This window comes from Plecotus auritus (assembly GCF_963455305.1).
Source record: "Plecotus auritus genome assembly, chromosome: 2".
NCBI lineage: Eukaryota > Metazoa > Chordata > Mammalia > Chiroptera > Vespertilionidae > Plecotus > Plecotus auritus.
In genome coordinates this window covers 223,971,515-223,992,730 of record NC_137771.1, presented here as the reverse complement: position 1 = coordinate 223,992,730, position 21,216 = coordinate 223,971,515, and the positions used below count along the sequence as shown (strand labels likewise).

At 47.9% G+C, this 21,216-nt stretch overlaps 1 protein-coding gene across 1 annotated transcript; it reads left to right on the top strand.

Moving 5' to 3' along the window:
• The first annotated feature begins 18,631 nt into the window (after nt 1–18,631).
• On the top strand, nt 18,632–21,014 carry B3GALT5 (beta-1,3-galactosyltransferase 5). The gene is made up of 2 exons (XM_080655265.1): nt 18,632–18,767; nt 20,041–21,014. Exon 2 carries the CDS (start codon nt 20,041–20,043, stop codon nt 20,974–20,976), a length of 936 nt encoding a protein of 311 aa, XP_080511391.1. The 5' UTR covers nt 18,632–18,767; the 3' UTR covers nt 20,977–21,014.
• Nucleotides 21,015–21,216: the final 202 nt, after the last annotated feature.

Genomic DNA, 21,216 nt, shown 5'->3' with positions numbered 1-21,216 from the left:
GCTCAACCTTGGGCCGTCAGAAGGGCAGCGCAGATAGAAGTCACCACCACCACCCACCTCAGGGTGACTGAAACGTTGGGGGGTGACCTCCGCCACGGCCTCAATGTCCACCACTGTCTTCCCGCCCCTCGAATCGCTGCCGCCCTTGGTTTTGGAGTGTGAGCATCAGGCCAGGGGCCTGGAGGCAATGCCAAATGCCAGGGCAGAGGAGTAACCTGGGGTCTGACACCTTAGATGGGAAACAATTACAGTCTTTTTTTTTTTTTTTTTAAATATATTTTATTGATTTTTTACAGAGAGGAAGGGAGAGGGATAGAGAGCCAGAAACATCGATGAGAGAGAAACATCGATCAGCTGCCTCCTGCACACCTCCCACTGGGGATGTGCCCGCAACCAAGGTACATGCCCTTGACCGGAATCGAACCTGGGACCCTTCAGTCCACAGGCCGACGCTCTATCCATTGAGCCAAACCGGTTAGGGCAACAATTACAGTCTTATTTGCGAGCCTGTAGCTGAAGTTTCCCCCTCTGCCATCACCACGGCGGGCCCTGCAGCCATTCCCGGGCTGCGCAGCGCCACCCGCTGCGGGGCTTACGTACCAGCTTTTCGTTGCCTCACAGTCTGGAGGGTGGGGGTCCGAGACCAAGGTGTGGGCAGGGCTGGTACCTCCAGAGGCTGTGAGGGAGCCTCTGTCCCATCCTCTCCCCCAGCTTCCGGTGGTTGCTGGCCATCTTGGGGTTCCTCGGCTTGTGGGAGCATTGCCCCTATATCAGCCTTCATCGTCACATGACGCTCTCCCCATCCGTGTCCCAATGGCCCCTTTTAATTAGGACACCAGTCATACCTGGATTAGGGCCACCCTCATGACCTCCATGTGACTTGGTCCATTTCTGACCTCCACATAAAGGTCTCATGCAGAGGTCCTGGGGTCTAGGGCTCCAACATATGAATTCACGGGGACACAGTGAGCCCATAACAGGCACGGGCCCACACAGTAGTGGAAGAAGTCACCGGCATTTCACATCACAATAGTTGTGGGCGTTTCTAAACGCGGACACAGCTCTTCTGCCTTCATTTTTTTTTTTTAATATATTTTATTGATTTTTTTACAGAGAGGAAAGGAGAGGGATAGAGAGTTAGAAACATCGATGAGAGAGAAACATCCATCAGCTGCCTCCTGCACACCTCCTACTGGGGATGTGCCCGCAACCAAGTTACGTGCCCTTGACCAGAATCGAACCCGGGACCTTTCAGTCCGCAGGCCGACGCTCTATCCACTGAGCCAAACCGGTTTTGGCAGCTCTTCTGCCTTCAAAACGCGGTGGAGGCTAGACGTGGAGCTGGAGGTCGTGGTTGGATACATGAGTGCAGAAGTGCACTCGGCACAGAACATTACCCCGGCGGACTTTGAAAACATCTTGATAGCTTTATTTCAACATAGTTGATTTTCTTTGTAATCCTATGTTCATCGCTCTTGGCTGAGCCGTTTTGTTTTATGAACTGTGTTAAAAAGATCCATGATATACCTCGGCCGGCATGGCTCAGTGGTTGAGCATTGACCCATGAACCAGGAGGTCACGGTTCAATTCCCGGTCAGGGCACGTGCCCGGGTTACAGGCTCGATCTCTAGTAGGGTGGGTGTGGGAAGCAGCTGATTCTCGCATCACGGATGTTCCCATCTCTCGCTCCCTCATCCTTCCTCCCTGAAATTAATCAAAAATATTTAAAAATAAGATCCATGATATAGGTTGGTGGCTCCTTAACTGCCTTTGGGGAGAAGTTCCTTCCCCAGCCAACTGGAGGAGGCCCCATTCTGTCCCTCTCGCTGCCTCTCCAAGGGGTCACATGCTCTTCTCTGGTGGCCCCGGGCTGTGTTCCCCCTCCAGGTGCCCTCGGGCTCTCTGCAGGTGTGGCCTGGGTGTGAGCCACCAGCCAGGAGTGAGGCTCTTGGGGCAACTTGCAGACCACGCTTCCCGCTCTCCTTGGGGTTCGGGTCACCCTGTGGACAGTGCACCCCGCTCGTCTGTGACTGGGACCGTGTGGGCAGAATGCTCTAGCAAGGTGGGACTTGAAGGGGAGAACCGAGTTGACACCACTGAGTGACACCACTGAGTGCCACCCGTCCTACTAAAGGGCACAGTCTGGTCAGAAGTCAGACAGTAATGCTGTTGTTGTTAATCTTCACCCGAGGATACTTTTCCCTTGATTTTTAGAGAGATTTGAAGGGGGAGGGAGAGACAGAGAGAAATATTGATGAGAGAGAGACACATCGATTGGTTGCCTCCTGCATGCACCCCGGCCAGGGCTGGGGAACCTGCAACCAAGGTACGTGTCCTTGACTGGGTATGAACCCGGGAATCTTCAGTCCGTGGGTCGATGCTCTATTCACAGAGCCAAACCGGCTAGGGCAAGACCGAGTAATTACTGCCCAGCATCCGGTGACTTCCAGCCACCCTGTGTGGGAGGTGTGAACACCCAGTAGGAGATGAAGACACAGGTCCGGTGCCAAATCACACCACTACTGCAGCCGAGCTGTGTGTGTCTTTCAATGTCATTGACCCCACTCAGTCCCTTTATAACATAAGACCTGGACACAGAATAGGTCTTGTCTGTGGGGTGATACACGGGCTCATGAAATGCATTGTGTAAAAAAAAATCATCAAATGTGTGCTCACATAAGTTGGGGCAATTCTACACAAATATCACTTTTTTTAGAGATTTATTTTTAATGAAAATATTTTTTAAAATATCAGTGTGATATAACTTACAGCAGAATGTACAGATTTTAGCTATATGGCTCAATAAATGCTAACGTGTCTACACCCACATGTAACATGTAACCACCACCCAGATCAAGAATAGAATATGCCCTAGCTCAGTGGTCGGCAAACTCATTAGTCAACAGAGCCAAATATCGATAGTACAACGATTGAAATTTCCTTTGAGAGCCAAATTTTTTAAACTTAAACTATATAGGTAGGTACATTGTTATTAACTTAATTAGGGTACTCCTAAGCTGGACTTTGCTAAAAACTTAAGGGGCCAAAGAGCCGCATGTGGCTCGCAAGCCGCAGTTTGCCGACCACTGCCCTAGCTGGTTTGGCTCAATGGATAGAATGACAGCTTGCGGACTGAAGGGTCCCAGGTTTGATTTCGGCCAAGGGCACATGCCTGGGCGTAAATATTTCTCTCTTTTCCGCGTCCAGCGCAGCTAGAGAGCGGTCCAGTTCCTGAGTAGGGGCGGCTGGGGATTGAGAAAATGAAAGAAAGAGACAGACACAGAGATGGAAGGAAAAACCTGGGACCGGGTGGGACTGCTGCCCTCTTCTGATGGAGACACAGTGACCCAGAGCCAATACAGCATGTTTATTTTATACCCCAAATGCCAGGAAGTTTTACTAAAAGTAAAGACAAAGGAGATTATTCTCATTCTTGGGTGGGCCTGAGTCCTATTCATTCCTGGTGCTTGGCTGGATTTACATAATCAAACCCACCCCCTGGCACCTGGGCAGAAATGAAGGTCAAGCTGACAACACTTCTGCCTTTTGGCAGCATGTGTTTCCAGCATGTGGCTTTGCCTACCGCCCTGGATTCAGCTGACAATTTAAAGAAACGCCCATGTGCCTTCCCAGGGGCTCTCTACACCTGGGTTGTGGGCTCGATCCACAGTGGGGGGCGTGCAGGAGGCAGCTGATCAATGATTCTCTCTTATCATTGATGCTTCTATCTCTCTCCTCCCTCTCTCTCAAAAAAAAAAAAAAAAAAAAAAAAAAAGAATAGAATATATCCAGCTCTCCACAAGCGTCCTTGTGCTCTTTCCTGGTCAATGATCCCCCACCCAAGATCCCAGCTCCTCTGACTCCCGTCATCATTGAAACTCTGCCTGGTTTTCAACTTCACTTAAATGGAAGTATTCAGTACGGACTCTTTCACGTCTAGCTCTCTTCACGCAACACATGTGTGTCAGAGGGCTATGTGGTGGGTAGGTCAACAGTTTTTGTTTTGTTTTGTGTTTATGGCTGTGGAACATTTCATTGGTCCATTCTGCTGTCGATGGAAATTTCTTGTTTGTATTGTGCAATTTCTCAATCGATTGCTTTTTAGCTCCAAATTCGCTTTTTGACTGCTCTGTGAAAATGGCTCTAGGCCCCCAGGGACTTCTGTCGGTGGGCCATGCTGTGCCCTTGACAAGGAGGTCTGGACCTCGGCCGTGGAGAGGGTGCTTTCTCTGGGGTATGAGTATTCATCCTCGGTGTGAGGGGCCGTGGCTTCCCCTCAGATCCGCCATTCCTGTATTTTGAGTTCTCTTTAGTTCTGACGGCTGATCTCTTGTCCCTCGAATCTCTCATTAAAGGGAATGATCCTTTATATTAAACATTCCCTAGTCAAATGACTGTGTGGTTTCTCTCTCCTGATTGAACCAAAGCTGATCTCATAGGTTTTCATTATTATGAGCAATGTGCTCTGAGCATTCTTGGCCGTGAGCCTTGGTGGAGGTAAGTGATCTCTTCTGCTGGGTTTGTGCCCAGGCGTGGTGTGCTGGCCACAGCATGTCTTTTACTGTAGTAGATGCTGCCAAAGTAAACACCCAGAGTGTTGGTAGCACGCGGCATCGCCACCTACTTTATTTCCGTCCTTTTGTGGGTGGCGGTGGTAATTCATGGGGCTTTCATTTGCATTTCCCCAATGACTGTCAATGTCACTTCTTGGGTTTTTGGCCATTTAGGTCATCTTTTGTGACATATCTGCTTACAATTCATTAAAAAAATTTTTTTGGCCTTTCCTTGTTGATTCATAGAAGTTGTTGATTTATTCTGGATAATAGTCCTTTTCCAGATTTAGGTAGGACAAATAGATAGTCTCCCAGTCTGTGGGCCTTGGAACTCTCTGGATGATATCTTTTGAAGTTCTGTTTGTTATTATAATTTTTTGTACGTGTGATAACAGGTCAATTTTAATTCCAGCACCTAATGCTACATACAAGGGTGCGCTTTATAAACCCCCTGGGGCTGTTGTACATGTTCAGTACCACTTAGTATCTCAAAATCAGGAACATACTTTTGAGTTGTTTAGACACAGTCCACAGAATTAAAGAGAAAATCAAGTTACGCTGATTGTCAGTTTGAAGTGTTACACTACCTTCTATGAGAGTCAGTGCCTGGGAGGGTGTTGAAGGTGATTTCAGATCCTCGTCCCGCTGTACTCCACGGGGAAGGGTTCTCAGGAAGCTCTGGGACAGGCCAAGGGTGGGGCTGGCCAGGACCCGAGCAGCAATCACATTCCACCACCGTTTCTGTGGTTTTCACCTTTTTCTTTGTCCGTTAAAAGTGAACAGTGAGAATGAAATACTTAGCTTTACCTAGACACAGGTATGCTGTGCAAGCAAATACAATGTAGAAAAGCACAGAGCAAAAACATTCACCATCTCTGACTCTGGAAAGATCAATTCCATATTTTATATTATAAACAAAATCAGTTTTACTTTTATTTAATGCCTTACCTAGAAATACTTAAAAAGGAAGACAGACATAAATTCTTTATTTCTACCCTCAGCGTGGTTGTGCAAAGAGTTGAATTAGAAAACCAAGAACATTGAAATGCCTAAGTCCAGAATGAGTCCAAATATGTGGCCACATAGAATAGTCTCATCTTTAAGAGTAGGAGTAATAAAAGCTTTTAAAGCTTTTTTGAATTGATAATACAATGAGCACTTTGGTATTTTGGCCACCGGAAAACAAAGGTTGTAGCATTAGTAAAGGTCTGAGCTGTCTCATTTTTGAGGGTTCAATTCAGTGTGTTTAAGGTGGCTGAAGGTGACATCAGAAGTTTTAGAGATAGACAACAATTCACATCGAAACACACACGCCTTCCTATGTTTGTTTCTATTTAGAGTAACAGTGGGCACTATTTAGAGTACCAGAAGTTCACAGTTATTTCAAAATCTATGATTCCAGCTTGGCAAACAGCTTAGGGTCCAAATCAGATTCATCCCTGTTAAAATGTAAGCTCTTAGAAAAGAATGCATGTGCATGAAGATATATATTTCAAAGCAATCAGGTAATCTTCGGAGCCACCTTCGTGTTCCCTGTAGATGTGTCTTGAGATGACCCTAGGATTAGCTTCGTGGAAAGGGTCAGCCAGCTTCTTGGTCTGAGGCCACCAGGGGGTCATTTGTCCCAGCCTGGAAAGGTACCAACGTGACGGAACGGTAAGGAGAGGAGGAGAAGGTACTTTCCCTGGCAGCTGGTCGCTAAAACTCAAGGGATTCTTGGGAAACGACATAGTGGCAGCCTTTCTTACATTTTCTTTCCGTTGGTTCTGGTGAAGGAGGACGTTCTTGCTTTTGAGATTTTCTCATAACCGGGACAAGTTCTTGGAAAGCGTGATCCGCATCCATCCTGATCTTTGCTGATGCCTGTGTGTGAGTCATCTCCAGGTGTCCTGCTAGCTGCTGTGTCACCTGTCTTCGATGGTCCAGGTCTGCTTAGTTACCAGTTAAAATCTTCGGGAACTCATCTCCATCCTTGACTCGGAGAACCTGTCTCTGAAACTGGTAGAGTCCTTCCCACGGCCTCTATCTGTGACTGGAAGCCCGACGGGAAACGCTTCCCCGCTCTCACAGGCTGTTCTCTTCTAGCTTCGTCTCCTCTTGTCCTGTGGTGTCTAGAATACCGAGCCAGGCTGCTCTGACATCGATCATGCTCTGGTTTCTGGAGGAATCCTCGAAGGTTGGATCATAACCCGTCCCATCCTCATGGCCCACCCAGCTGGCTTGGCACCGGTCAGTTCTCTCTACCCCCATGGCCATGGGCCTTGGAGATTTTGGCCCCGGGTGCTCCTTCTGTGCTCAGGGCTGGGCTTGACCATTGATGCCCACAGATCTTTCCCTTCAGATCCGGGAGATCGTCCTCCCCCGCCGTCTGAACGTAACTCTCCAGACCACGGCTTTGGCTTTCTAGCCCGTGGGCAGGTGGGCTCTGAGCCCTTTCCTAGTCTCCAGGGCCTGTAACCTCAGGTCAGAGGTCCTGCCCATCGGGCCTGGCGAGGGACCCTCCACATGACCAGGAGGAGGTTGGGACGCTGACTTGCAGGTTCCTTTGGTCGGCAGTAGACCAGGTTATCTCTGGCCAGAGACAGCGCTCTGTGCCCCCAGTTCTCGTCTTGCTTTTGGAATGAATTCAAACAAGAGACAACAGATAGCCTTGACTGGTTTGGCTCAATGGATAGAGCATTGGCCTGTGGACTGAGAAGTCCCAGGTTTGATTCTGGTCAAGGGCATATACCTTGGTTGCAGGCATATCCCTAGTAGGGCGTGTGCAGGAGGCAGCTGGTCGATGTTTCTCTCTCATCGATGTTTCTAACTCTCTCTCCCTCTCCCTTCCTCTCTGTAAAAAATCAATAAAATACATTTTTAAAAAAAGAGAGACAACAAATAACAGCAAAAGCAGGTGAGGATTTGCTTGTAGGAAAGCAGTGCACTCAGAGAAGCCCTGAGCGGCCGCTCAGCTGGCTGAGACTGAACTGAGTGCCCTGATATTTGGGAATTTAGAGGATTTATACCCCTAGGCGGGAACGAACCCCCCGACCCGGCAAGGAGCTAGTCGCTCCTCCCGCATGTCTCAAAAAAATGTATCTTTAGCTCCAGGGCTCCTTCATCTAGATGCGAGGCTACCTTCTAGACCAGGGGTGGGCAAACTTTTTGACTCGAGGGCCACAATGGGTTCTTAAACTGGACCGGAGGGCCGGAACAAAAGCATGGATGGAGTGTTTGTGTGAACTAATATAAATTCAAAGTAAAGGAGCGGAGGGGAGAGCAAGAGAACCCTCCGCTCTTTCGGCTCCGCGGGCCGGATAGAACAGCCGAATGGGCTGGATCTGGCATGCGGGCCATAGTTTGCCCACGGCTGATCTAGACCACACCCCAGAGGGCCCTGAACCTTCCAGCTCACACAGGGGCCTGCCTCCTCCCTTGCAGTTCGTCAAGTCTCACAGTTACTTCCTCCAAGCCCAGCTGCCTCTCCCAGCCTCTCCCAGCGCGTATCTTTCACCTGCCTCCTCTCCAACACCTTGAGGGCCCTTGCTTTGTGCAATTATTTGTTTCACTGCAATTCAGACGTGCCCGTGTCTAACCAGTGCACGGCCTCTGGGGCACCAGGTGGGGCACACCCATGGCCCTGGGGCAGTCCAGCACAGAAGGGCCCAGTGAACCCAGCCTGGAGCCGGAGCCGCAGCATTGATGCCTGCAGAGGAGCTCACGGAGGGTGGGGGGTGGAGGAGAAGGGAGGAAGTGCCTGCCACCTTCTGACTTGCCATCATCTATAATTCATGTGCAATGGTATCTACTCCAGTTCCGAGGTGCTGAGCCCGTGTCTGTAATGCTCACAGGTTAGAAGAGCAAAGCTTAGCGTGCAGCATTTGCTCAGTAAACTGCTGCTCCCTTACTGCCCGGCCGGCTGGGCCACACAGCCTGTCCTCACAACCTGTCCTCACAGCCTGTCCTCACAGCCAGGGCCACACAGCCTGGGCCTCACAGCCTGGGCCTCACAGCCTGTCCTCACAGCCAGGGCCACACAGCCTGTCCTCACAGCCTGTCCTCACAGCCTGGGCCTCATAGCCTGTCCTCACAGCCTGTCCTCACAGCCTGGGCCACACAGCCTGTCCTCACAGCCTGGGCCACACAGCCTGTCCTCACAGCCTGGGCCACACAGCCTGTCCTCACAGCCTGGGCCACACAGCCTGTCCTCACAGCCAGGGCCTCGCAGCCTGTCCTCACAGCCTGTCCTCACAGCCAGGACCTCACAGGCAGGTCCAGGTGTGCGTGGAAGATGGGGTTTCCATAGCAGAGATAGTAAACCTGTTCATGGCTCGGCCCCAGGGAAGGTGGAGCTGCTTTAGGCTAAGGGCTCCTGCCTTCAGCAGGCCTGTGGGGGCCAGAACCCAGGGATACACACTTATTTCCCTAGAAACGTTCTGCTCAGGCTCTGTCCCCTGAGGGCTCTGTCCCCTGGTGGCTCTGTCCCTATAAATCTCTCTTTTCCACATCGAGCGCGGCTAGAGAGCGGTCCAGTTCCTGAGTAGGGGTGGCTGGGGATTGAGAAAATGAGAGAAAGAGACAGACATAGAGATAGAAAGAAAAAGCTGGGGCCTGGTGGGACAGCTGTCCTCTGATGGAGAGACAGTGACCCAGAGCCAATACAGGGCGTTTATTTTATACAGTCTGATTAAAACAAGGGTGGATTAACATGTATACAAAGGTTCTTGTTTTGGCAATGCTGCATCTCCCACAGCCCATTAGCTACTTAGGAAGGAATTAGGGAAGGCTACAAGGTCAGATTTAATTATGCTAGGAGAGCTCTGCCCTCCAGGCTGGGACTTGTTTGTGGCCCTGCCACAGGTCAGTCTGAGGCTTAATCCTATAGCCGCTGCCTACATCTCCCCCTTCTTTTGTTTTTAAGCTACCATAATAAAACTTAAATATGAAGAACAAAGCTCCGACTATTAAAACAATAACAAAACAATGCCAATGCAAAAACCAAACTACAGACATGTTAACACTTTAAAACTTGAACATCAAGAGCAAAACTCTAGCTATTAAAATAACAAAACAATGCCAATGCAACACAGCAATAAGAGAGAAATCAATCTACAGACATGTTAACATTTTTAGCTACTAAATGAAAGTTTCTTTTGCTGCTGGTGTATATTTTCTGAGTCCTCAGATTTGGCTGCACAAGATTTTACAGAAGACTGGCAGCTAACCAATGCTAGCATAGCCAGAAACATGGTTGAGGGAGTAGCTTCCACTTCTTGCTTTTCTATCATCTGCTGGGCTTCAGTTGTTAACTTCTTCAGCTGACCCCATGTTGGCACCTCGGTCCCTTGCATAGCATTCGTTTTTCTTCTTCCACATTGCTGTCATCAGGCCAACTCTCAGTCTTTGGAATGATGGGACAAGGAGCTTCTCTGGGTCCATTGTGGTGATGCACATAATGCTCTGGCATCCAAATTGGCTGCACTGCTCCTTCTGGAAAGATACAAAACACAGCCTCTTCCCCACATCATTACTGAACCTGGTAAAACTCTTGTCTCGTTTGTGCATCCTTTCATTGGGCTAACCCGGCGGAGGCTATTGTACAGGAGGCCCAATGCCTTTTGGCTGCAGTATGACCTTCTGCATCGCAATTTAAAAAATTTAAGTATAAAGAGCATGACTGAGTTCGTTTTGAGGTGACACATAATATCTGTCTCCCTATTTTTGTTTCAGCAATAGCATTTTAAGAGTACGATTGGGTCTTTCCACTATTGCTTGACCTTGAGGGTTGTAAGGGATACCAGTTTTATGATAAATTTGATATTGTTGACAAAAGTGCTGAAAAGCAGAACTAGCATATTTGGGTTCATTGTCTGTTTTTAGCTCCAAGGGAGGTCCTAGTACCGCAAAGGCGGCTAAGCAATGATTAATTATGTGCTTGGCACTTTCTCCTGTTCGGGGAGTCGCAAAGATAAAGTGGGAGCAGGTATCTACATTAACATGTACCCATCTGTGCTTACCAAACTCCGGGACATGGGCGACATTCATTTGCCAGGTTTGATTAGGTTTAAGACCCCTAGGATTAACCCGTAACAATTGTACAGCACAATGAATTACACACTGAGGGCACTGCTTAACAATTTGACGAGCTTGCTCCCTAGAAATAAGGAAATGTTTGCGCAAGGCAGCAGCATTTTGATGATGCAAAGCATGGGAGGACTGGGCAAGAGAAAATGGGGTAGCCTCTTGCATTATAGCAAGGAGGCGATCAATAGCTTCATTTACCAGGGAGACCTGAATGAGATTGGATATGACCAATAAAGCAGGGAAATTGTTGTTCTCTAATGACCTTTTGAAGGCTGAAAAATAAATGAAAGAATTCCTCTAAATTAGTGTGCCCTATAGTAGCTGTTTCAATAATTCTGGCCATACTTACCACATAAGCACTATCACTGTATAGGTTGATGGGCTCCGTAGCAAAATCTGTCAAGGCATAAATAAGAGCTTGTATTTCTATCCGTTGTCCTGAAATATAAGGGGTTTGAAGGACCTTTGTTCCCCTCCTGCAGTAGTATCCAGACTTTTCAGAACTGGATCCATCTGTAAAAATGGTTAATGCCTGAAGGTAAAGGACGTAACTGAGAGAAACTGTAAGACTTTATTTGTAGGATAATGGTTAGTATTAACTGTTTGTGCTCTTACTTTAATTTCTCCAGTATAGTCCTGATCTACCACCCCAGGGAGAACTTGAAATCCTTTCAATGTCAAATTGCTCCTCCCTAAAATTAATCCCATCATGCCCATGGGAAGGGGACCATACACTCCTGTAGCAATGGCCTGAGGCCCCATCTCTGGGGTTAGTACATATCAGGAGGTGGGACTGAGGTCTGATCCTGCACTTCCTGGGGTGGCACAGTAAAAGGTTTTGAAAGTTGGTTTTGGGATCGAGCCAGCTGGAAAGGCTGCAGTGGGGTTTAGGATAAGACCCCTCCTGTTTGGTGGGGCCGGGGCTGGCCCCGCTTGGTTTCCCTGCCTAGGAGTCATTAAATTATCATCAACATCAGTCTTGGAGTGGCATTCATTTACCCAATGCTTTCCTCTCCTGCATCTTGGACCATTCCCTGAACGTAGGCTGGTCCAATATCAGCACAAACACAGATAAAATGCTTCCATAATAAGTAATCTCCAGGTGAGAGGCAAGCCTCTGTGACAATATTAAACCTTGGTAATCTTAGTTCCCCTGCCACATACACTTATTTCAATTTGTCAATTTAAATCAGTCCGAGATAAGGTTTATTTTCTAACATTATTTGTCCTTAGGGCTGTGGTCGGCAAACTGTGGCTCGTGAGCCACATGTGGCTCTTTGGCCCCTTGAGTGTGGCTCTTCCACAAAATATCACGGCCTGGACGAGTCTATTTTGAAGAAGTGGCATTAGAAGTTTAAGTTTAAAATATTTGGCTCTCAAAAGAAATTTCAATTGTTGATATTTGGCTCTGTTGACTAATGAGTTTGCCGACCACTGTCTTAGAGTGTGGACAGTAAATTACACGAATTGGATTTATGCTATCAGTCTTTTTGAGTATCTACACTAATAAAAGAGAAACATGCAAATTGACCATCACTCCGCTATACCCACCAGCCAATCAGGAGGGAATATGCAAAGTAGAAGGCCAAAGATGGTGGCCGCCCAGCTGCTCCAGGAGCAGAGTGGCTGGGCAGGTGGAGCAGGATGCCTGCTATGAGAGGGAGAGCAGGGGGCGGAGGGATCTACAGGAGCGGCACTCCAGCCACAGCGAAGATGAAGACTGCAGACTCTGGAGCCTGCAACGAAGACGAAGATGGCAGACTCCGGCCGGAGCGAAGGCCTGGGTCCCGGGTGCCGGAGGAAAACTGGTGCTGGAAACCAAGGGAAGGAAGGCCTATTGCACAAATCTCTTCGTGCAACAGGCCTCTAGTATAGACATAAGCTTTGGTTAGGGAGGCAAAATACGAATTATTTACTTTTAAGTGTCCTTGGTTTAGGGAAGATAGGATTTACTAGATGGTCCCAAGCCACTTGGCATTTATATTTTTTAGATGGTTGCAAACTGCTCTTACATGTGAGTCACAAGATTAGAAAATTGACTCTGTAGGTCTTTGCATACACTTAATAAAAACTTCTTAGGATTCTTAAGTATTGAATAAATTTGTCATTTCTCCTGTAGAGATTTTTAGATAAGGTCTTAACTAATTAATGTCCTCTAACAACCTTTAAAAGTAATTTAAGGTCTTGAGGCAATCTTTTCGTATTTCTACCTTTTGAGGCCTAATACATTGATTTTTAAGTACAGTTTCTAGGTATTTGAAGGGCATTTCCCACTGTATTTTTTCCCTAGAGCAATCTCTAAGCCACATTTAGGGAGTTTCTTTTAAAAACTTTTACTTTCTTTTATTTTTTATTTTTTATTTTTAAAATATATTTTATTGATATTCTACAGAGAGGAAGGAAGAGGGATAGAGAGCTGGAAACATCGATGAGAGAGAAACATCGATCAGCTGCCTCCTGCACACCTCCCACTGGGGATGTGCCCACAACCAAGGTACATGCCCTTGACCGCAATCGAACCTGGGACCCTCCAGTCCGCAGGCCGACGCTCTATCCACTGAACCAAACCGGTTTTGGCTACTTTCTTTTAAACAGAACAATCAACTTGGTTGCTTTTCAAAAAAACTAGTAGGAGAGAAACATGCTGGCCAATACTGCAATGCATACATCTCAAGTAAAAGTAACTTTCTTTTTCTTTACGGTGTCTCATTAATGGTGAGATTTAATGCCTAAATAATAACGTTTGGTTTACTTTGTAAATAGTAGTGGAAGAGATTTTAAAATTTCTCCTTTTTAAATTTATTTTTAAACAGTATTCTTTTTGCAAATTTTACTGTGGACTTTGTTAGAACCAATTGCTTATATGTATTTAAACAGAACACAGTTATTAATTTTTATTTGATAAAGCTTCCCACATGATTTTGAATATATTAGATAGGCCTAATTTAGTTTAAAAATATTTCTTTTAAGAGGAGAGAATAAATCCTTGAATCTTTCCAGGGCACTTGAAATGTCCCAAAGCTATCTCTCAGTTAAAGTCTTGAAGTTTAACTTGGAAAGACTATCAAATATACATAACCCAAAGATTATATTATATACCTTTTGTAATTATTTTTAAAAGACATCAATTAAATTCAAACTGGTCTTAGCATTAAAAATTTGGTTCAGACCATAGCATTAATCCTTATCTTCTAATTCGGCCAACAAAATACTATTTCCTAGGTTGAAATTCCACCACACGCAATACACATAAGGACCACAATACACCCCGAACCACCAATCTCTCCAGAGAAAACACGAGAACCATTCTTCTCAAAGATGAACCTCCACACTCCATGTACTCTGCCATCACAGCCATACAATTTCTCCCAACCTAATTTGAACTCCAAACTCGCAGAAGCCTTAAACTCTAGCCGGCAAGCCAAACACCTAGCATTTATCATACTAGCAACATATCCACGTCTCTAAGGATATATTTCAAACAAAACACAAGGCACATTCAATTAATAGATTCAATTCTATTTTCTAGATTCTTCACATGAGGCAAACTCAGACTGACATTTCAGTACCCTGTCATTTTAAAATACTTAGATATTTAACACATTTTTTAATTTAGCAATGTTTCAAAGTCCTAAGTTACCAAGGAATTTGGAAAATTATGTTTACTCATATATAATTACCACTGAAAAAGATTTACCATATACCTTTCATTTTAGTTATGTATATTTTGCCTTAACAACTTTGATTTTAAAGTCAATTATTATTACCCAAGGCATTTTGGCAAATTCTGTAACAGAGATAACTTACTGACTTTCAGTGGCTTTATTATTTTATTTTATTTTCCTTTATAAAAACAGGAGTGCCCCAGGACCTGTGAGACAACCTTAGAATGTGGTCCATTTTTAAAAAAAAATATATTTTATTAATTTTTTTACAGAGAGGAAGAGAGAGGGATAGAGAGTTAGAAACATCGATGAGAGAGACATCGATCAGCTGCCTCCTGCACGCCCCCTACTGGGGATGTGCCCGCAACCCAGGTACATGCCCTTGACCAGAATCGAACCTGGGACCCTTCAGTCCGCAGGCCGATGCTCTATCCACTGAGCCAAACCGGTTAGGGCAGAATGTGGTCCATTTTTATTCAAGAACTACCCTTTTTATGGAAACACTAATCTTGTTGCCCAAATACAGCCTTGTGTCATTTTTGCCATCTTTTAAAGAAAAAGGGAGTCTTGGGGTTTATTCTATAGCATCGGTGAAGAGATATGGGACTCAGTTCAAGAGCCGCCCCAAATCGGGTGGGGCACGCCATTTCTCTTAATCTAGCCTTTGTCTCTTCAGAGTACAGAAATCCCAGATGTATCCCTAAATTGTGAGAAGTGTCTCATCTGTCCAAATTTCAAACGACGGACCGGGAAATAAAAACATGGCAAAATGAGATTTTAATAACACTCCTGGGAGCGGGCATCCATTTTACAGGATCACCAAAAACTAGTCAATGGGCTGGGGCCTTTTTTAGTTACCTCCTTCTGTCTAGGGAACTTTCTTAGCACCTGTGTTATCAGCCACGTGTACCGCTCATATTCTTTCTCTCCCCATTCCCACATTCTGTTTGCTCTGGGAAAATTTAGTAATGGTCTGGCCTTTGTTTAAACTTCCCTGAGTTGCAACTTTTACAGATTTTACACTTTTTAAATTAATCTTAGACTCTTAAAATTTTAACACAGCACAATAAAATCATAAATCAGAGAAAAGTAAATTAAAATTACAATACAAACACATAGAAAGAAATTTAACTAGCTAAGAGTGTCTGGTGGCCTGGGAGGGAAAGAAAAGATTTTTTTAAGATAAAGAATTATTGGCAGTTGCTGAGAAATTCCTTTAATCCTTTCTACTTGGTTCAGTTCACTACAAGTAGTTTGAGCCTCCAGCAAAATGAAATATGAAGTCACTTTCACTTTCAGCTGAGTGCCTGCATCCAGCCATAAAGCCTGGGTAGCTGTGAGCAAAACCTTTCTTATCACCTGAGTCATCCCGCTCTGCCTCAAACTCTTCAGGCGTCCTCAAACTACGGCCCGCAGGCCACATGCGGCCCGCCGAGGACATTTATCCGGCCCGCCGGGTGCCGCTGCCTGTCCTGCTTAGCAGCCGACTCGTCCCGGGCCCGCAGTGCGCATAGGAATTTGTTCATAGTTTTTTTTTAAACTATAGTCTGGCCCGCCAACGGTCTGAGGGACAGTGAACTGGCCCCCTCTTTAAAAAGTTTGAGGACCCCTGCGTCTAGCTCAGCCGTGGGCAAACTACGGCCCGCGGGCCGGATCTGGCTGTTCTATCCAGTTCTCTTGCTCTCCCCTCCGCTCCTTTACTTTGAATTTATATTAGTTCACACAAACACTCCATCCATGCTTTTGTTCCGGCCCTCCGGTCCAGTTTAAGAACCCATTGTGGCCCTCGAGTCAAAAAGTTTGCCCACCCCTGGTCTAGCTCCTGCTCATAATTACGAGGTAAATCTTTATCAGGTGAGCTCTTGACTGGGGTTGCAGGAGTGACAGGCAGAGGTGGAGGAGGCGCAGAGAGGGGAAGTGGTATTTTTAGAGATTTGTATTCCTCCACTGTAGGCTGTAAAGCCATGGCCACACCCTGCTTAGACATTCTTAAACTCTCGGGCGCTGGATCAAGGCCATCATGAATTAAAGACCATAGTGTGAATGTAGGAATAGGATTCTTCTCTGGACCTTCTGCTGTGTATCGGTCACGCAACTGCTGTCTGACCTTTTCCCACATTTGAAAGTTGATGGTTCCTTCTTCAGGAAACCAAGGGCAAGTTTCATTAACAAAACTTAAGAAATCAAGAATCTGACTACGCTTAACAGAGCATCCTCTAGCTTTGAGCATAGTTTTAAGCATTTGAGAGTAGAGACCTCTTTCCTGAGACCCTGAATTACCCATGTTTTACACGCAGCTAATACAACAATCCGCTCCTTATCTTTAATTTGTTTCGAGGCACACTTCTTGGAGCGACCCCCTTGCCTGACTTTTGAGAGTTCCCTTGTACTTAGGTCCCTGGATCCGGGCACCAAATATAAATATTTCTCTCTTTTCCGAATCTAGCACGGCTAGAGAGTGGTCCGGTTCCTGAGTAGGAGCAGCTGGGGATTGAGAAAATGAAAGGAAGAGCAGAAACAGAGATAGAAGGAAAAAGCTGGGGCCTGGTGGGACAGCTGTCCTCTGATGGAGAGACAGTGACCCAGAGCTGATACAGGGCGTTTATTTTATACGGTCTGATTAAAGCAAGGGTGGATTAACATGTATACAAAGATTCTTGTTTTGGCAACACTTGCTGCACCTGCCACAGCCCATTAGCTATTTAGGAAGGAATTAGGGAGGGCTACAAGGTCAGGTTTAATTATGCTAGGAGAGCTCTGCCCTCCAGGCTTGGACTTGTTTGTGGCCCTGCCACAGGTCAGTCCGAGGCTTGACCCTAGAGCCGCTCCCTACGTGCCCCTTTGGTTCTGGGTGAGTTCCTGAATCTACCTCCACTGGAAGGTGGGATCAGGTCCTCATAGCCCACGATATAGACACAATCAAAGATGCCGATGCTTTGTAAATGGTTTGGGAGTGTGATGTCTGCAGAGCGGTTTCTCAGCCGCTGCACTGTTGGTAGGAAGAATGTTCCAATTCACACAAAAAACAACGACGCAGGGAGCTTTGGCCTACTGGGGTCCTGCCACCAGCTCTGCCTCCTGGGTGCCATTTGGCATCCGGCGAGAGACCAGTGCAGGCAGTGAGCTGAGTGCCCACCCGAGGGACTGAGGCCCTGGGAAAGGGTCCTGAGAAGGGGTGCATTGGGGCACAAGAACTTAGGTTTACTGCTGAGGCGGCCCCCTGGAGACGAGCAATGTGTCTGAGACAGGAAGCAGAATAGAGGAATATCATCTTTCTCTTGCATTTAAAAATATTTGATTTCAGAAAGGAAAGGGGAGAGATATAGAGACATCAATGATGAGAGAGAATCATTGATTGGCTGCCTCCTACACCCCTTTTCCCCCCAATGGGGATTGAGCCTGCAACCCGGGTATGTGCCCTGACCGAGAACTGAACCATGACCTGGTTCATAGGGTGATGCTCCACCACTGAGCCAGGCCGGCTGGGCTGCATTGGCTTTTTATGTTTCTCTCTAAAACACATCCCAGGCCTGCAAATAAATAAGCTCACAAAGGAAGAAAGAAGGGAATAGCATTCTCCGCATCCTGCGAAGGCCAGCTCAGACTCCTCCTCCTCTCGGGCAGCGATTCCTCTGACAGTGTGGGGGCTCCGGCTGGAGGGGAGTCCTGGCGGGGAGCGGGGAGGGGAGAAGAACAGGAACTGGACCAGGTCGGCCTCCTGAGAGTTAGCTGCTTCTGGAAAGCTCCATCATTGTTCCACTTCTTTTCTGAACATACTTGAATATATTTGGAACAAAACTTTAACTGAATAAAAGTTTGAGGTCCTCTTTTGCTGTCAATACAACCACCCTTTTCTTCATTTCACTCGGTCATTTCCTATTCTTCCCGGGCCCGCTCACCTAGGATGATGTTTTGAAGACACGGACCCTGAGTTGAGAATTGAAGGATTTCTCCCCTCTGGGAAGTGTGTTAAGCATCAGCCACACTCTGTAGAGAAGTTCGGTATCAGCATGAGAAGTTGGACTGTAACTGACTTATGTCTCCTTACAGAGCTCCGGGTGCTGTCCTAAAGGATGCTCGGGTACTTGCATGATGTTATTGTTGTTGACAGGTGAACCGTGTGGTGGAATTTGTCTCCACTGGACCCGTTTTACAGATGAGAAAAGCGAGCCTGGGGTCGGGCTCTAACGTTCTCCCAAGGTTACATAGGCAGGTGGTGGGGTGACACTGAGTGAACACGGAGCTCAGCAGCCGGTGAAGAGCTAGCTGCCCATGAGGCACGTGTGATTTGAATGACCTGTTTTTGTTTTTTTTTCCCCCTTAGAGTGATTCCTGGGAAAGAGGGTCATTTTTGGTAAAGAAACAAGCCAGAACCTGAGAGTGGAGAACGGCCTATGCAGACAACAGTTTGTAACGAATTTCCTCTTGGAATCTACCCTGTGGCTTAGCTTTCAAACCAGAGGTTCATCTTTTCCAGGAAAACGTGAGTTATTTGCTTTCTTAATGTTGACATTAGCACAGATCATCCGGGATTTGTTGAGAACACACAGAGATGGATGGGCAAAAGATGATAGAATCAGACAGGTGCCTTTATAAAGTACCCTAGAACAGCCCGGCCGGTGTTGCTCAGTGGTTAAACATCGACCTATGTGAACCAGGAGGTCACAGTTCGATTCCCCGGCAGGGCACATGCCAGGGTTGCGGGCTCGATCCCCAGTGGGGGGGGCGTGCAGGTTGCAGCCGATCAATGATTCTCTCTCACCATTGATGTTTCTATCTCCCTCTTCCTTCCTCTCTGAAATCATTAAAAATACATTTTTTAAAAAGTAACCTGGGCCCAAACCGGTTTGGCTCAGTGGATAGAGTGTCGGCCTGTGGACTGAAAGGTCCCAGGTTCGATTCTGATCAAGGGCATGTACCTGGGTTGCGGGCACATCCCCAGTAGGGGGTGTGCAGGAGGCAGCTGATCAACGTTTCTAACTCTCTATCCCTTTCCCTTCCTCTCTGTAAAAAAGCAATAAAATATATTTTTAAAAAAAGTAACCTGGAACAATAAAATAACCACCTCTGGTAGGGGTGGCGTTTCAAGATAGTTGTGCAAATCAGAAAACGGGTCTTTTTATTTCTGGGAGGGATAACATGGTGCTTAATTCCATCAGAGAAGAAGGGTGGTCCTGGCATTTAGAGCGGGAGCACGTGGTCTCCATCCTCGCAGGCTCTGCAGCTGGACTTCCCGTGGCGTCAGAGAAGGGCAGAGCTGGAGGGAGCTGGTGAGCGATGTGGTCGCTTATCCTTCTAGATAAGAACCCCGAGTCTCCCCGGTGAAGGGCTGGCTGGCCCCTGGGCCGGGACCAGTGTCCGCTCCCCTGGTCTGTGTCTCTCTATTGAGCCCCGGCTTCCGTCCTGTGTGCAGCGAGATTCCCGAGCTTCTGAAACACCAGCCCGTCCCCCGTCCCAGCCTCCTGGGTAAAGCAAACGTGCCCTCCTGCTCTCGACGTCGGACCATTTAACTTAAAATAAATTTTTTTTGATTGATTTCAGAGAGGAAGGGAGAGGGAGAGAGAGATGAAAACATCCATGATGAGAGAAAAACATTGTCTGGCTGCCTCCTGCACGCCCCCTACTGGGGATGGAGCCCACAACCCGGGCGTGTGCCCTTGACCTGGAATCGAACCGTGACCTCCAGGTTCATAGGTTGATGCTCTCCCACGGAGCCACGCCAGCCGGGCCTGACGGTTTGATTTTGTGCCTTTCAGATGGCCTCGGCGAAGCTGAGGTGGCTGTACGCGGCGCTGGTGGTGCTGGGGGCCCTCTGCCTGTACTTCAGCATGCATAGCCTGCCCCTGTTCAGAGGAGACCTATTCGTTTTCAAGAAGGAGCGCGGGAGGTTTCTCCAGCTCCCCGCCGTGGACTGCCGGCGGGACCCCCCCTTCCTGGTCCTGCTGGTGACGTCCTCCCACGAACAGCTGTCTGCGCGCACGGCCATCCGGGAGACGTGGGGCAGGGAGAGGGTCGTGCGGGGCAAACGGACCGAGACGTTCTTCCTCCTGGGCACCACCCCCAGCGAGGCCGTGGCCCGCGCCGTGGCCCAGGAGGGCCGGCGGCACCGCGACATCATCCAGAAGGACTTCGTGGACGTGTATCTGAACCTGACCCTGAAGACCATGATGGGCATCGAGTGGGTCCACCACTTCTGCCCGCAGGCGGCCTTCGTGATGAAGACGGACTCCGACATGTTCGTGAACGTCTCCTACCTGGTGGAGCTGCTGCTGCGGAAGAACCGCACGGCCCGGTTCGTCACGGGCTTCCTGAAGATGCACGAGCTGCCCATCCGCGAGAAGCGCAACAAGTGGTTCGTGAGCAGGTACGAGTACCCGTGGGACAGGTACCCGCCCTTCTGCTCGGGCACCGCCTACGTGTTTTCGGGCGACGTGGCGAGCCAGGTGTACAACGTGTCCGAGAGCGTCCCCTTCCTCAAGCTGGAGGACGTGTTCGTGGGGCTGTGCCTGGCCAAGCTGCGCATCGGCCTGGAGGAGCTGCACTCCGAGCAGACCTTCTTCCCGGGCGGCCTGAGCTTCTCCACCTGCCGCTTCAGGAGGATCGTGGCCTGCCACTTCGTCAAGCCCCAGAAGATGCTGAGCTACTGGAAGGCCCTGGAGGCTTCCCTGGGAGAGGAGTGTCCAGCGGAGTGAGCGGCGCATCGGGGGCCCGCTTCAGACAACCCGTGGGCATGTTTGTGAACAATCTCTGGGTGGCCTCGCTGAGGATGGTCAGGGGGTCGGGAGGGAGCGAGGCACGGAGGGCGAGGAAGGAGAGGGGAGGGGAGGGAGGGGAGGAACCACGACACCAGTAGTTTTCCAAAACTGAACCAGAACGCGAGCCGGAATGAAACGGCTGATTCGTTTCGAGTTAGTGCCCGAGCAATAGCACAT

Bases quoted from the DNA above. Each gene is read 5' to 3' on its own strand.
- B3GALT5 (XM_080655265.1), top strand. From the start codon at position 20,041: ATGGCCTCGGCGAAGCTGAGGTGGCTGTACGCGGCGCTGGTGGTGCTG.